Source organism: Tachypleus tridentatus, chromosome 1 (genome assembly GCF_004210375.1).
Source record: "Tachypleus tridentatus isolate NWPU-2018 chromosome 1, ASM421037v1, whole genome shotgun sequence".
Classification (NCBI taxonomy): Eukaryota; Metazoa; Arthropoda; class Merostomata; order Xiphosura; family Limulidae; genus Tachypleus; species Tachypleus tridentatus.
In genome coordinates this window covers 154,030,865-154,047,439 of record NC_134825.1, presented here as the reverse complement: position 1 = coordinate 154,047,439, position 16,575 = coordinate 154,030,865, and the positions used below count along the sequence as shown (strand labels likewise).

Sequence of the window (16,575 nt, the reverse complement as noted above, 5' to 3'; positions counted from 1 at the left end):
TAATACTGTGAATTTATCCATGTTTAACAGAGTTCATGATGTATGTTAACATTTGAGGTAGGTATTTCTCAATGTTTTTCATAATTATTTTAATGATTATATCTATTAGACTATTTTCATTATTTGGATTTGTGTATTCTGTCAATATTTCAGAAAAGGTGGAAGTAATGGCATTGATTAGTGTGTTATCAATATTCATAGGTGTAGTTTTGTGTCTTCAGTTGTTTTAGGTAAATCTTCATAACTTGTTGATGGTTTTTTCTGCATGAATGATGTTTTCTTGACTACTGCAGCATACGAGGTTTATTGTGTATTTGTGTTTTCTGGTACTTGAGTGGTAGTTGGTTTTGATGGTTCGTGAATTTTGTTTGTTTGTGGCTTGTTCGTGTTTGGATTTTTAAGTTCGTATAAGTGTGTCTTAATTGATTTGTATCTCTGTCATCTTTTATAATTTGTCGTGTGTTCTTTCCCACAATTGCAGCATTTAGGTTTGGGGTTTAGTTTGGTACATTGAGATATGTGGTGATTTTCTCCAAAGCGTGCAGTTGCTTGGCATGCTGCTGCTACATGTCCAAACCTTTGGTAGCAATGTATTACAACCATTGATGGTGTTTTGGTTTGATCTACTGTGTACTTGTGATACCACTTTGTGATACCATTATTTATTAGCTGGGTTATGTCTTGGGTATTTTCTGTAACTACTTTAATTAGATTAGTTGGTTTTTCAGTTATATTAGAAATTATTCGTTCCACTGAAACGTGTTTTATGTTTAATTCATCCTTAATATCCTCTATGTCAATAGATTGGTGCAACCCCCTGATTACTAAATATTTGGGTGTTGGTCTAGCTACAGGTAAGTGTATAGTTATGTTTCCTGTTTTAAAAGCGTCTGAAGGCCATTCTTTCAGTCATCTATTTAAGTCAGCGGGTTCCTGTCCTCACCGCCAAGTATTTGTTTGTTTGCTTGTTTTTGAATTTCGCGCAAAGCTACACGAGGGCTAATGGCGCTAGTTGTCTCTACTTTAGTAGTGAAAACTAGAAGGAAGGTAAGCCAGTCATAATCACCCACCGCCAACTCTTGTATTGCTTTTTCCAACGAATAGTGAGATTGATCGTCACTTTATAACGACCCCACTACTGAAAGGCGAACATGTTTGGTGTGACAGGGATTCGATCTGAGTCCAACATATTTTCAAGATGCAGCACATTGTAAAAGTAGTAAACACTACTGTTAAAGTCTGAGATAAGCATTTTATTTACTGCTAATGAGGACTTAGTATTCTGGAATTTCAGTTTTTCTTGGTGTAGTAGCTTAGTTGAGTAAAATATTTGTCCAGCAAGCAGTCTCGAGCTAAATCCTACGCCATCTAATTTTTTCCTTCTTCAGAATATTTCTATTTTAATTTAAAGTTTAATAAAAAAACTATGGTTGGAATCGAAGCCATTTGTTTCTTTAAACTGTAATGTCTCAGCCTAGCATTAAAGTTTATTTCTATCTGATCTTACACTGTAATAAGAGAAGTGTTTTATTTCATTTCTAGCGTACCTAAAATGGATTTGTTTGTTTTTAATGTTCACGCAAAGCTACACAAAAGCTATCTGCGCTAGTCGTTCCTAAATTAGGAGTGTAAGAGTAAAGGAAAGGCACCTAGTCATACTATCCACCGCCAACTATTGAACTACTCTTTTGCCAACGGATAGTGGGATGATCGACACATTATAACTTCCCTAAAGCTATAGAGTGCACATCTTAAACCATGATTCTTTAAAGCTTTTGTGTAATTCTGTGCTATTTTTGTATAAGATATCAATGGCATTTGATATATAAAAATTATTAGCCTTTCAGAAAGTTACTCAGAAACTTAGTTCAAACCAACACTGGTTATTGAACTATCTGGTCACATAAAAAGATACTTAGAAATTATTTATACATTTTAACATTTTTTTTTAATTGTTGCTGTTCTTATGCACGTGATATTTTCTAGCAAAAGGGCTTTTACCATTGTTATTCAAAAAAGAATTATTAACAGGTCACTTAAATAATTTAAAAAGAACCATTAATAGGAAGCTCATATAATGCAATAAGAACCATTTATGGGACACTCAAATAATTTCAAAATATCATTAACAGAACGCTCAAATAATTGAAAAATAATTCTTAATAGGACGTTTATATGACACAAAAACAACCATAAAGATGTCGTTCAAAAACTTCATTTGATTTCTGTTGTAAATAAACATCTGTTACTTTACTTCATAATTATTTCCTCAACTTCAAACTTATTATAACTTTTAAATATATTATCAACGTTTAAATGAATAATTTTATTCAATGTGCACATTGAAACACTTTTATAGTTGAAAGCAAGACGAGTTGCATGAAAATGATACATTTTTGAAACGCTGTACCACCACAGTGTTGAATATTATAGCACAAACTTTATCTTACAATAGTCACGATTTATCTGATAGTTTATTGTAAATTAAAGTCCAAACGTCTATCATATTAGCATAAACAGAAATGACTGTTACCAGTAATACTGCCTCTAGTTGCAACTCACGGAGAAGATCGTAATCGCTCTTTAACAACAAAAGCTAACAATCTGGCGTTTAGTTTAAGATCTTTCTTGTCCAATGGATCCCTCATAATGCCCTATATTATAACCGCACTGAAACAAACAACCAAAATTCTTTTGATTTTCCTCGCTCAACTGTCGAGTTCCTAATAAACGCAATGACAAAACCAACTGTATTTCGTAAAATAACTGCATTATGTATGTTTTTAAAGATTACATTCTCTATTCTGCCTCTTACTGTTTCCACCCAACATGGCCAGGTGGGATGGCGCCCATCTTGCAACCTCAGAGTCGCGGGTTCGGATATCCGTCCCACCAGATAAGCAGACGTTATTAAGTGACGGTCAATCCTACTATTCGCTTTGTAAAAGAGTGTTCCAAGAGTTGCCGATGGATGATGATGACTAGCTACCTTCCCTTTAGTCTTTCACCAGTAAATTAGAGACGGCTATCGCAGGTAGCCCTCGTGTAGCTTTGCACAAAATTCAAAAGAAACCAAACTCTTACCATTTCTTCCCAAACATAAGAGCATATAATAGCACTTTAATCACACCATGTCTATTATATCTAGGGTACTAGACGGCGCTACAGAAGAGAAAGGTGTTCGAAAGATAAACTGTTATACTGTTATGGACTTTCGAATATTATCTAATATTAATGTAAAATAACAAAATAATAGCTAGATTTAGTAAGATTGGTAAATAAAAATAATGGGGTTAAAGTTTAATCAAAAGTAAGTGGTGTAATTTGTACTACGACGTTAGATTAACCGTAGGACGTGTAAAGGAATTTTTACTAGTTTTAAGTTACGTTGTGATTCATCTTACTTGTGAACTGTAAAACAGGTTAAATGCATTGTTTTATTAACTAAATCCGATCTGAGGACTAGTTAATTATCTTTTCGTGTTTTAAGGAGTATTTTCAATGCTCGAAGTAGAGTGTGACTCGCAGTACGAACATCCCACTTCCCTAAATTGGCATTCCCTCCTCCTACTTCTCGTGCACGATCACCCCGTTGCAATGTGTAATTACTGACCACATTATCCCGTATAAAATGAGCAAAGCTTACGAATTTTTCAATGTACTAGTGCATAGTGCCATAGTTAGTCGCTATATCGTAATGGACTAATTAAGCCTCCTCTTTCCATTCACCCTCACGTCTCGTACGTTCTGTCACGTCTGTGCTACAAGTTTAATACGCATTTAAAACTGCTTTAACTTCAAAAGTTGCCAGAAATATTAAATTTCTAACTTGTTTGAAAAATAAACTTTTATTTTAAAAAAATTATTATGCTCGCGCAGTGTCGTTTTTTGTAAATTTTGTACCTTTTGTACTCTTGGTGCTTATCTGGTACAACAATATTGTACTTTTGAAATTAATATTTAGCAATATTTAATAAAAAAGATTGGTTTCGAAGGTTAGTAGGTTACGCCTGTAACACAGCCAACTCTGAAATCAATTGCTGCTGATATACTTGTGAGAACAGTTTATTCATTGTAGTGAGTCAGGCAGGACTTTAACAGCTTTCGGGATACTTTATATGCTTCTTGTTTATGTGTATGTATACTTTTCTTTCTTACTATAAACTAAGTAACAAAATATTAACCATTGAAAAGTGGATCACGAGAAAAACGCATAGTTGAATGTAACGTCGAAAGGCCTACATCACGTTCATGTTCGGCGTCTGTAACTCACGAAAGAAATATTCATGAACACTGTAAACACACTGATACAAACATCTGGAAACCAACACCCAACGCCTCTGTACCCGATTTTGATATGACTGACATCACTAAGTGTTGGTAGATATGAACAGTTTGAAGAAAAACTGCTTGAATATGAATGACTTTACACAAGACAATGTAAACTTGGTTGTCATGTGTATAAGAATATTTCAACGTTAGGTGCTAACAAAACGTAAGGCTTAGGTTTATGCCGTAAATGGCAACAAAGAAACAAGAGTTAAGGAATAGAGTATTGAAACACAATAAGAGCACTGCACACAAAAAGAAATCACTTATGCAGCTTCCAAAACAGCATTGAAAAACATGTTAGCCAAACAGAAACACTCGTGCCTAAATTCTATTTGTTGTGTATTAGAAACTGTTTACAGTTTTTGCAAAGCTGAAAGTCCATTTACTGACTTGCCTAGTTTTGTAGATCTTCAAGTACTCGATGGAATTGACATAGATGTGACTACTGTTCTGCAGATATCATTGTTAATATTTCTAAAGCTATCAGAGAGAGAAATAAGTGACTTTAAAAATAAGCAAAATACTCAAGGTTGGTATAATAATCGACGAATCGTCATCAGTTATTAAAAACACATCTTAATTATTTGCACCAAGTGCAGTTTCCAGGAGTATCTGCAACCACGAGTGTGTTTTTAGATCTTGTTGAGATTGAAATAAATACTGCTGCATAATTTGTGTCAGCTCCACTGACGAGACTGAATAACCTTGGTTTTATTAAAGAGTAATTTGTCTTCTTGTTGGGTGACAGTTTGCTCTTGACAGTGCATCAAATATGTCAGGCAGAAAATCTGGTGTTGCAACTAATTTACTAGAAATATTTCCGTGTCTGATTGTATAGTACTGTGCAAATCGATATTTGCTGTCCAAGGTGCGTCATAAGAAAATGTTATTTGATAAGCCATACAGCCAAAAAACCGTAATTAACTAAAACACTGTGCATCTTCGTTGAACATGCAGTTGCTAAAGCGTGGGCATACGTTAGGAGTCGAGAGGGTGGCATCTAGTGTTCGCCCTGTCAGGGCTGTATGACGGTATTTTCCAGCATTTTAGTAACTTTGAAATTACTGGTAATTACCTTAAATGCAAATCATTACAGAGAACTTAATTACGAAGGTTTTACTGATATTTCGTTTGTAAGCAATATGGGTTTAATGTTGGGTGCACTCACAGAGTTGGAAGATTTGTCGCTGGAACTACAAAAACATACAAACTAACTGATCGAAAGCATCGAATATTTCAATCCATTATCAACAACCCGGGAGAATAACTGACGACAGCACAGGATGCTGCAAATACACTAGATTTTGTAGTGTAACTTAGCACACTTCACAGAAGATCAAGGCCCTCTATCACCAGTAAATTTATAAATCACTTGTGGATAAACTTGCTATGAGGATGTTTTGAATCGGAATCGGTAGCTTTACATTAAAAAAAAATAATATTTGAAAACAGTAACGATGTTATATTTAAGGAAATGATGAAATATTAGATCACACAAAGTGGTCCATTAATCCTGATATTTGCTTTGGTGATAAAACCGTTCTCTGTCTGAGGGAACGTTTTCAAGTATCAATGAACGATTCATTGCAAGGGTTTCGACAATTCACAGATGATAAAGGACAAACAATCCCATCAAAATTAAAACCGTTGCTGTCTGTGTTAGTTCAGCTACATGAACACTAATCTTACTACTTCAGGTCTGCTTTTCACCAGGCTAACTGGACCACCTTATCTAATCTTCAAGCCTGAGGAGTATGTGAAAATGTGTATCCAAAAGGGAGGGCGCAACGCAGATTAGACAGCTTGCGAAGCGTGGAATTTTAAGACTAATATTCTATCGGGTTATGAATTGCTTTATTAATTGTTTTAAAAGTAAGATAACGTACTTGAGTTTTTTTATTTTCTTAAACAAACTTTTCTTGTTGCTCAATGATTTGTGTGCTTTTGCTAATAAAATACTTGTTTTACTTTCAGGAATTTGAAAACAAAAGTTTTAATGAGGAAAAGAGCTTCCAAACTTCGAAGTACGAGACAATGTAATCGTATGTAGAACCTGCTTCATTGCAGCTGTAACTAAAACATTAAATATATTAATATTTCCACCCTTTGAATGCATCGTTTTAATAATGTTGAAAGTAAAATCATAACACATAAGATGTGCAGACTAGAAGAATTATGCATCTTTATTAAGAATTCCAAACAATGAAAAATGTTAGTACACTCTAAAGGTTAGGCTTAACATAAGCGTTAGGCTTAGCATTAGTAGCAACAGGTTATTGTACCCACTCTTCGAGCAAATTATTATCTTGTGTACTTGATTTTAATCTACATCCATTAATTTAAGTTAAGTTTATGGGTAGGATATAAATCAGTCTAAATGCATTGCATTATTACTATTAATTATATTACGTAAAAATCAGATAAAGTAAAAACTGGTTATTTGTCAATTCTATAAAATTAAATATGAACTTAAGTTAAGTTTATGGGTAGGATATAAATCAGTCTAAATGCATTGCATTATTACTATTAATTATATTACGTAAAAATCAGATAAAGTAAAAACTGGTTATTTGTCAATTCTATAAAATTAAACATGAACTTAATTGCTTTAGTGTGAAAAAAAGCAGTGATAAACACTAATATATTTTACTCTAAAGCGTTAGGCTTAACATTAGTGGCAATAGGTTATTGGTTTTACATTTACTGATGATTAATGTTGATTATTTATTTCCAGGCCACAAATACAATAGTTAATATTGGTGTTGGAGAAAGGCATTCCAGTTTTTATAGGTGTAATAGGTGCAATGAGCTGGTTTTATTTCGGAATTTGAAACTGGTACGTACTTTTACGGAAGCTAGTACTAATAATAGTAATGAAGATGTATAATTTTGTGCAGCATTTCAGATTGAAGGAGAAATTGGAGTTTATCCTGATTAAAGTATAGGCAATGGATAAAGAGAAGGGTAAGCTGTGGGAAATGGCAGAACGATTTCAAGAGGAGTTTAAGGTTTTAGATTCAAAGGATACATCAGCTAAGAGTAATATCATTAAAGAAGCCAGAGACAGCATGAAAACTAAAAGCGCTGAATTTAATTGCAACTTGTTTATTCTAATGAGCTTCTGCTGATGAGGAACTATTAGTGCAAAAGAAAACAAAAGGGTCAGAGAAGGATGTGGATGATAAACTTAAGGAGGTTATAGTTATTGGTGATTCCTTGAAAATAAATAATATAAATAGAATAGTTTGTGAGGTTAATAGGAAAAAAATAATAAGATTATGTTATCCAGAGACACAGATGGAGGATATAGCTAACAAAGCAAGAGATTTGATGAAAACGGCTACAGTGCTGCAGTTTTCGTTGTGTACTTAGGGACTAATTAAATAGGGAAAGGTAGGTCATAGAGGCTAATTAATGAGTACAGTGGGTTGATAGAGGCATTTAAAGAAAATGGCCATTGTTTAATCGTGTTAGAGATACTCTTGAATTAATTGTGAAGACGAAATTATGAGTAGGTCACTAGGAATAAATTTTAGTCTTAGGTTAATATGTATGAGCAGATAGGTTGGTTGGATTTGTGGGGTCAGTTTAATGTGAGAAATTCATTTTTTGGTATGGATGGTTTGCACTTAACTAGGGTAGGGAGCAACTTCTTTTTAAGAGCTATTAATTCAGCTGTAAGTTAAGATTTGAACAAGAGTAAAAAAGTGTTGAGTACCAGGATAAACTAAATACAAGAAGGATATACAGAAAGGTTTAGCATAGGAAATTAATACAGAAGTGTATGGAATAAAACAGATGTCTTTAGGGCATTGGTAGGATGGAGGATTTTTATATAATGGAAATAATTGAAACGTGGTTAAACATGGATGATTTTGATAGCAAAATGTATTTTATATACTCGGTTATAGGCTATTTAATATGGATAGAGTACTTAAGAGAGGAGAAGGCATGGCTTTGTATGTAAAATGCGAGTAACATCTTGAAGTTGAAGGTATCGAAGATAACAGCAAGAAGATTGAATCTATTTGGGTTTATATTGACAGATAAAAAGAGAAAAGGTTTTTAGTCGGAATACTTTACAGGTCATTAGATGATACTGATGAATTTAGTGAGAAACTTTACAGAGCGATTAAGATTTCACCTGTTAATGAGGTCATAAATATTGATTAATTTAATCTCGGACATATAAATTTGGACATGTTAGAATCAAACCATGAGAATGAAATATTTATGAAAAGTGTTGAAGACAGTTTTATTCATCAACTGATCAAGGAACCTACTGGAATATTAGAAACGATGTTATTTTAGATTTATTTTTAACTTCTAATACAAAAATTACTGAGAGGATGGAAACTGGGGAACATGTGAATGTAAGGGATCATTGCTCCATTAGGTTTCACGTTTTGCTGTATATATAGATCTGGAATAAGAATTGTTTTTCAAATTTCCAAAAGAAAAAATCTGAAGGGACTTGACAAGAATCATCCGTTGGGGACACTGATTAAATGTGAACATATTTAATTATTCAATATAAATATATTAGTCATACAAAGAAAAGAGTGGATGCAAGTAAAAAATCAGGTTGGTTCACAATGGGTAAAAAAGATACAATTAAAGCGTAATAAATTTTAAAAAATAAATGGATTGGTATGAAATGAGATTCAGAAGATTACAGAAAATCAAGAAAGTTAATGAAACAAGAAATTTGGGCATCACAAAGAATATTGTTTCTGGAAAACTAAACATTAACAGTAAGGATTTACTTAAGTACATTAAGGATAAAGAAAATACTAGGATGGAGGTAGGACCCTTGAAGGATAATAAAGAGTGACTAATATCTAATGAATGTTAAGTGGTTAGGTAATCAACTTTTGTGTTTTTCGGTTTTTACTAGGGAAGATTTAGGCAGTATTTCTTATCTTGAACAGTTTATAGGATCGGACAATAAGAATGCATTAGTCCTGAGGCTGTTAAGAAAAATTAAGAAGTTTAAAAAATAATAAGACTCCTAGGCAAGATAGCATTTTCCCTAGGGTTTTGAAGCAGGTTAAAGATTGGATATGTGAGCCATTTGCTACTATTGAATATCACTTGCTATCATTGAATGGAGGATAGGTGCCAAGGGAGTGGACGTTAGCTAATGTCATTTCTCTTTTTTATAGGGAGGTAACAAACATTGCCCAAATAATTACAGATCCATTAGTCTTACATTATTTGTGGGAAAAGTTTTGGAAAGTCTGATAAATTATTGCTTTGAAAAGTAGCTTAACAAAGTTTAGAATGTTATTATGTCGCCGACATAATTTCACAAAGGGAACATTTTGTTTTACAAATCTTCTGACATTCTTTGAAAGAGTGACTGCTGGTATAGATGAGGATAAGGGTGTAGATTTGGTTTATCTGAATTTTCAGAAGACCCGTGACAAGGTGCCACATAAAAGGCTAGTAAAATAATACGATTGTGGGGGATAATTAGATGTGGCTGGATAGAAGGAAGCCGAGGGTCTTCTAAACAAAGTTCAGTGAAACTGGATTAATATCATAAATAAAGTTCCTCAGGCCTCATTCTCGGAACCTTCGCCCTTTTCTTATTTACATCAGTGACATAGATGAAGGAATGGTCAAAAAGTTGCTTAAAGTTACAGATGAAATCTTGGGTGTCGCTGTCTGTGACAATGTTACTGCTTTTCAAAATAATTTAGATCATTTAATGAGTTGGACAAATAAAAAACAGGTGGGTTTTAATTATAATAAATGCAAAATAATGCATGCTAGTTATCATAATTTGAATTATAATTATAATTTAGATAAGGATAACCTTAACAATGCCATGAAAGAAATAAATCTTGGTATAATGATTGATCACTCTCTTCCAAGCAGTGGTAGAGCGAATAAGATTTTATGTTGTGCCTATAGAAATATTAAATACAAGTCTAAAGATATTACAATTTCATTGTATGGGTCATTGGTTAGGCCACGTTTGGAGTATCGTGCACTGTCTTGGACTCCTTACCTCAGTAAAGATATTAAATTGCTGGAAAGGGTTCAGAGGATGCTTTCTATAACAATGACCGAGATGAAGGATTTGTCATTTGAGAAGATACTAATATATCTGAAATGTTTTTTTCTTGAAACAGATGAGTTAGAAAGGATTTGATTGATGTGTTTATTAAGATTGTAGAGATAGTTGACTGTGTTGCTTCACCATTTTGTCATATTTAATGGTGGAAATAGTAGGACTAGAAACACAGATATAAATCTTGGAGATGTAGGAACCATCTTTAGATAAGACAGTTTTATTTTTGTAACAGAGTGGCTCACCTTTGAAAGCGTTGCTTTCAGAAGTTGTGGAGGCAGCATGTTTAAGTAAGTTTTAAAAAAAAGCTTGATATACGTATGATAATGACTGATTTTAAGATTTTTAATAGTGTTAGTTTATTTTAGAAGATGTAACAGTCGGGATGGATCAATAGATCCATAGTCATCCCTAAACATTATATGATATCCACTTTCGTTGGCGTGTTCCTGAACATAACTTACTGAGTAATGTAAGACACAAAATGACAATATTTTTCAGCTTTGGTTTTTTTGTTAGATATTTGGGGAATATATGGTTACTTAAACATTAAGAAACGTAATAATAAATAGTTTTGTTCGCAAACATACTTAAAGTAACGTAAAACACTGAGAAGTGTAATGGTTCTCAACTTCTTTGTAAACATACCTAACATAAAACACTTATTGATCTAAATATTCTCAACTGTATTAAAGGTAAAGTGAAACAATAAGCTATGTGACTGTTTTAAGTTTAGTCTGCAAACATACTTGAACTATTAAACAACACGACTTTTTAAGTTTACATTGTAAAATATACAAAGATAAATTATTAAGATTTGTGATATTTTATAATACTGTCAGTAAAGATACTTAAACATATTGAATGAATTAAGGTAACCTAAAAACCTTGACGTTTCCAATTAATTCTGTAAGTATAAAGTATCTTTAAACAAGCGACCACTTTATTTTATAACACGCTAGGTAATTTAATGGTTAATGAACTATTCTTACCAAACAGGTAGCATAAAACACTTACTGGTCTGTAAATATACGGTAATATCAAACACTAAGTGACGAAATGGTTTCCATGTCTGTGTAAACAGAATGCTACGTAAACAATAATTAACGTAATAATTTGCAATTGCGTCTGTAATTATACTTAATATATCCTAAATAATTAAGTAACGTAATAACTAATATAAAGTAATTTGTGACCTAATTACTTTTAGTTTACTTTTTAAATATAATTAATATAACCTATTACATTAAGTGATATGAATGTATCAATAAACATATACAATAAGAAAAACACACAGTAAACCAAAACACTAAGTGACATTATTTTTCTGAGATTTGTCTGTAAACAAAAGTAACATTAAACTCTTAATACTTTTGGATTACTCTGTAAACATACTATAAACTTAATATATAAAATGGCATAAAGGTTTTACGTTTAATCTCTAACGATACTTAATGTAACCTAAATCACTGACTGATATTATTGTTTTTAATTTAGTCTGTAAACACATTAATATAACCTAAAACACCGACTGACGTTATGGTTATAACCTAGTCCATAAACATACTTAATTTAACCTAAATTACTGACTGACGTTATGGTTATAACCTAGTCCATAAACATACTTAATTTAACCTAAATTACTGACTGACGTTATGGCTCTTAACTTAGTTTATTGTTTGTTTGTTTCTGAGTTTCGCGCAAAGTTACTCGAGGGCTATCTGCTCTAGCTGTTCCTAATTTATAAGTGAAAGACTAGAAAAAAGGCAGCTAGTCATCACTACCCACCGCCAACTCTTGAGCTACTCTTTTACGAACGAATAGTGGGAGTGACCGTCACATAATAACGCCCCCACGGCTGAAAAGGCGAGCATGTTTGGTGCGACGGGGATGCGAACTGGCGACCCTCAGATTACGAGTCGCACGCCTTAACCAATTTGGCCATGCCGGGCCGATTTAGCCTATAAACATACTTAAAGTAACCTAAAACACTGACAGATCTTGTGATTCTTAAAATAGTCTATAAACAAACTTAAAATAACTTAAATACTGACTGACGTTATGGTTTTTAATTTAGTCTCTAAACATACTTAAAGTAGTCTAAAACATTGACTGACGTTATGGTTCTCAATTTAGTCTGTAACACATTGATATAACCTAAAACAATGACTGACGTAATATTTTTAATTTAGTCTGTAAACATACTTAAAGTAGCCTAAAACACTGACAGATCTTGTGATTCTTAAAATAGTCTATAAACAAACTTAAATTAACCTAAAACACTAAATGACGTTATGGTTCTTAATTTAGTCTATAAACATACTTAAAATAACCTAAATACTGACTGACGTTATGGTTTTTAATTTAGTTTATAAACACACTTAAGTAATCTAAAACATTGACTGGAGTTATGGTTCTTAATTTAGTTTGTAAACACATTAATATAACCTAAAACAATGGCTTCGCTATGGTTTTTAATTTAGTCTCTAAACCTACTTACAGTAACCTAAAACACTGAATGGCGTTATAGTTCTTAATTTAGTCTCTAAACATACTTAAAGTGATCTAAAACATTGAGTGGCGTTATGGTTTTTAATTTTTTTAGTTTATAAACAAACTTAAAGTTAACATAATCCCTTAACGATCTAATGGTCGTCAGTTTTATTTGTAAATCTTCAACACTGTTTAACATAATGTCGTTACAGTTTGTCTGTAAATGTACATAGAATATTGTAAAATATTAAATGATGTAATATTTTCTACTTTTCTTTTAAAAAAACGTAAAATAGCCTGAAATAATATATGATCTAACGGTTTTAGTTTTGTTTGTTAAATGCAGTAAGCTAACACACTAAGTGATGAAACAATTTTGAAGATTATTCATAAGCTCTCACTAACATAAAGCAGCTAGTGAGCTTACAGTTTATAATTTATTCTGTATGATTGAGGTGATATCAAACACTTTGTTGTGTAATGATTTGTACTTTAAAATTCAGGCAGAGTTAACATTACCAAAACATTAGGGGATGTAATGTTGTCAGGTTGTTTTTCTTTATACGTATGGTAAAATAAAACTGTAGTTGACCTATGAATAAACGTACACGTAATATTTCATAGAGATGCTTAAGGCACTACTTATGGTACTGTTCTCATGGGCTGTGTTGTTTTACTAGAAGTAACATTAACATAGATACTTATACCTTGCAATTAAAAAGCAAAATAAACACAATTTGACATAAAATCTGAACCAGCAACAATAGAAACTTTAATTTTTGTTGAAAAATAGATACAAACTTTTCAAGCGTACCAACTCAATATTTTTTTCCGTAAATTAAATTGAAAATAACTACAGTAAATTTATACCTTAATGTGTAGAAATCAAATTTCAGGCTTTTTGTTGTTCAGAACAAAGCGGCGCAATGTGCTATTTATTTTGTGCTTGTTACAAATAAGGCCCGGCATGATCAGATGGTTAAGGCAAACGACTCGTAATCTGAGGATCACGGGTTTGAATCCCTGTCGCGCCAAACATGCTCGCTCTTCCAGCCGTGGGGGCATCATAATGTGACAGTCAATCTCACTATTCGTTGGTAAAAGCGTAGCTCAAGAGTTGGCGGTAGGTGGTGAGGACTAGCTGCCTTCCCTCTAGTCTCACACTGCAAAATTAGGGAAGGCTAGCGCAGATAGCCCTCTAGCCCTCTTGTAGCTTTGCGCGAAATTGAGAAACAAACAAACAAATACTACAAATATCTAAATCCGGTTTCTGGCTTTATAGGCCTTCATACTTACTACTCAGCCACTTGAGGTCGGGGGGAGCAAATTATACTCGTAAATAAATCTTCATATTCTAAATAAAACTATTTGAATCCCTGATCATAACATAAAGTATAAGTTGCATTCATAGTTTATTAATAATATATTGCTAAAGTTTTGACATGTTGACATTAGTATAATGGTCTTTTGTTGTATAGTTTGATGAAATATATGAAATTTAAAAATTTTGATCAATGTAAAGTAAAAGTGATATATCAGTTTTAACAAAATGGTTACTTCAACTACTGTGTCTCTCTGATTATCACTGAGGTTATATCTGATACATATGCATACGTATCTTTATTTAAATCTACTGCAATGCATAATAATATCTGTTTGAACTCATAAAAACGTTGCTATAAACTGATAATATGTTTACGTTATGTAAAAGTTTACATTTTAAGTGTTTACAAACTGTTTGTTGTTTTTTTCATTCACCCAGAACTACACGATGGCTATCTGTGCTAACCGTTCCTAATTTAGTAGTGTAACACTAAATGGAAGGCAGCTAGTCATCACCACCCGTTACCAACTCTTGGGTTACGCTTTTACCAACGAATAGTGAGATTGACCGTAACATTATAATGACCCCACGGCTGGAAGAGCGAGCATGTTTGATGTGACGGGGATTCGAACTCACAGCCCTCAGATTACGAGTCGATCACCCTAACCACCTGGCCATGCCGGGCATATTTACAAACTAAGTTCTGAAATTTATTTATATCCGGTAGGTTTATAAATTGTATATAATCTATCAGGTTTAGAAAATTATTAAAAACGTACTTTGTAAATATGTTTTTAACCTCTTAAAATAAATAAATAAATATATATATTTAAATATAAATGTATACATATTAAATATTTAATATCTGTTTGTACACGTATATAACATTACTTATTTCCAATTCTAATCTACCAATGTTAGTAATCGCTAATATAATAACGCAGAATACACACATATATATATAATACATTTGCCAGTGCTAGTGATTAATATCAGAACGAACAATATATATGTACATATATAATACATTAGCCACTGATAAACAACGATAGCTGTTAATATACTCACCAATAGTTGACACAACGGTTCCAACAAAGTAGAAAGCTCCAGACATATCCCAACGAGGACGTTTATTCACTAATCCAGCCTGCGAAGCGTATCCAAATTCCTGCAGTAGCTCTTCCAGGTCGGTCTTGTTCACTGTTTCATTGTACTTGACCCAAAAATTGGCCAGTACCTTTTTGTAATGCTGGCGGCTAAGTTGCTCGTGCCCACTTTCTGCGAAGTGGAAGGCTACTGCTCCAAACAGCATATATACCACCATACAAATAGCAAGTAGAAGAAAACGCGCGTTGTCCTCGTGCAGATGAATGATTTTACAACAGCCCCGTTTTGTCTGGGCCATCATAGCTCTAGGCCTGGCCTTACAGTTCAAATAAATATAAATTATACATTTCTCACGAACGGACAGATATCCAACTGTTAATAGAAGGTCGTGTAAAGAGAACCTTTTCCATTTTTTGAACACTTTGGTGCAACTAAGAAATCTCAGGGCACTTGGTTTGGAAACACTAGTGGAAACAGTAATTCCTTTTAGCTTGCCGACACCGATTAAAACTCTGCATGGCCATACTCACTTGATAGAATATAATTCAAATGGTAGAAAGGGTGACATTTTTCTGGGGTTGAAGAATCCCTAAGATGCATTACTTTCAACAAGACGAGTAATACTCTGTTGCAAATTATCTCTGAAAAGGAAGCAAGAAACTGCTTTTGTTGAACTTTAACTCTTGTTTGCCAAGTGCATGTGAAGTTGAATGTTAGAGCCATATAGCACGCTCGAGTGGAGATTACTTGCCCACTAGTCATGCTTGCTAACTGTCTAGTATACTGAAAAAAATATTCAGTTTCATGTCAACAAGTTCATGCAACCACGTGCTGTTCTTCAGACTCGTCCTCAGCTCACTCTGACTGACTAAGTTGTTGTCGCTTGTGGCTCAGGAGTTTCGATCTCAGCGCCTCTACACGACTACACGAGAATTTCTGTCAATCGATCAAGATTCGAAAGGCCGAAAGAAACAAATATTTTCCTGTGCTGATTCAGAGTGAAGCAGAGAAGAGGTATGGTTAGAGGTTAGCAGAGTTTGAAGAGACAACTCTGTAGTCAGTTTTACTTAAAGTGTTTCATCTATCTAATGGGAGTCATCTGGTCTTCTCTTTTGTCGGAATAAAAAATATGCAGTTGTTCTTATAAACTGGGCTAGTCTTTCAGATAACACTTTACACATTAAAGTGATAAAAATATGCCTTGAAGCTACTCTCATTACAACGTTGAAATAATTCGATT

The 16,575-nt window shown here is 33.2% G+C and overlaps 1 protein-coding gene across 1 annotated transcript in view; it reads right to left on the bottom strand.

The window, feature by feature from the left end:
• Positions 1-16,179, bottom strand: part of LOC143255946 (potassium channel subfamily K member 13-like) — an 81,820-nt gene extending 65,641 nt beyond the window's left edge. Inside the window, 1 exon segment of the mRNA XM_076512452.1 lies at positions 15,297-16,179. Coding sequence (XP_076368567.1) covers positions 15,297-15,636 — 340 coding nt within the window. The 5' untranslated portion in view covers positions 15,637-16,179.
• Between the last annotated feature and the right edge of the window lie 396 nt (positions 16,180-16,575).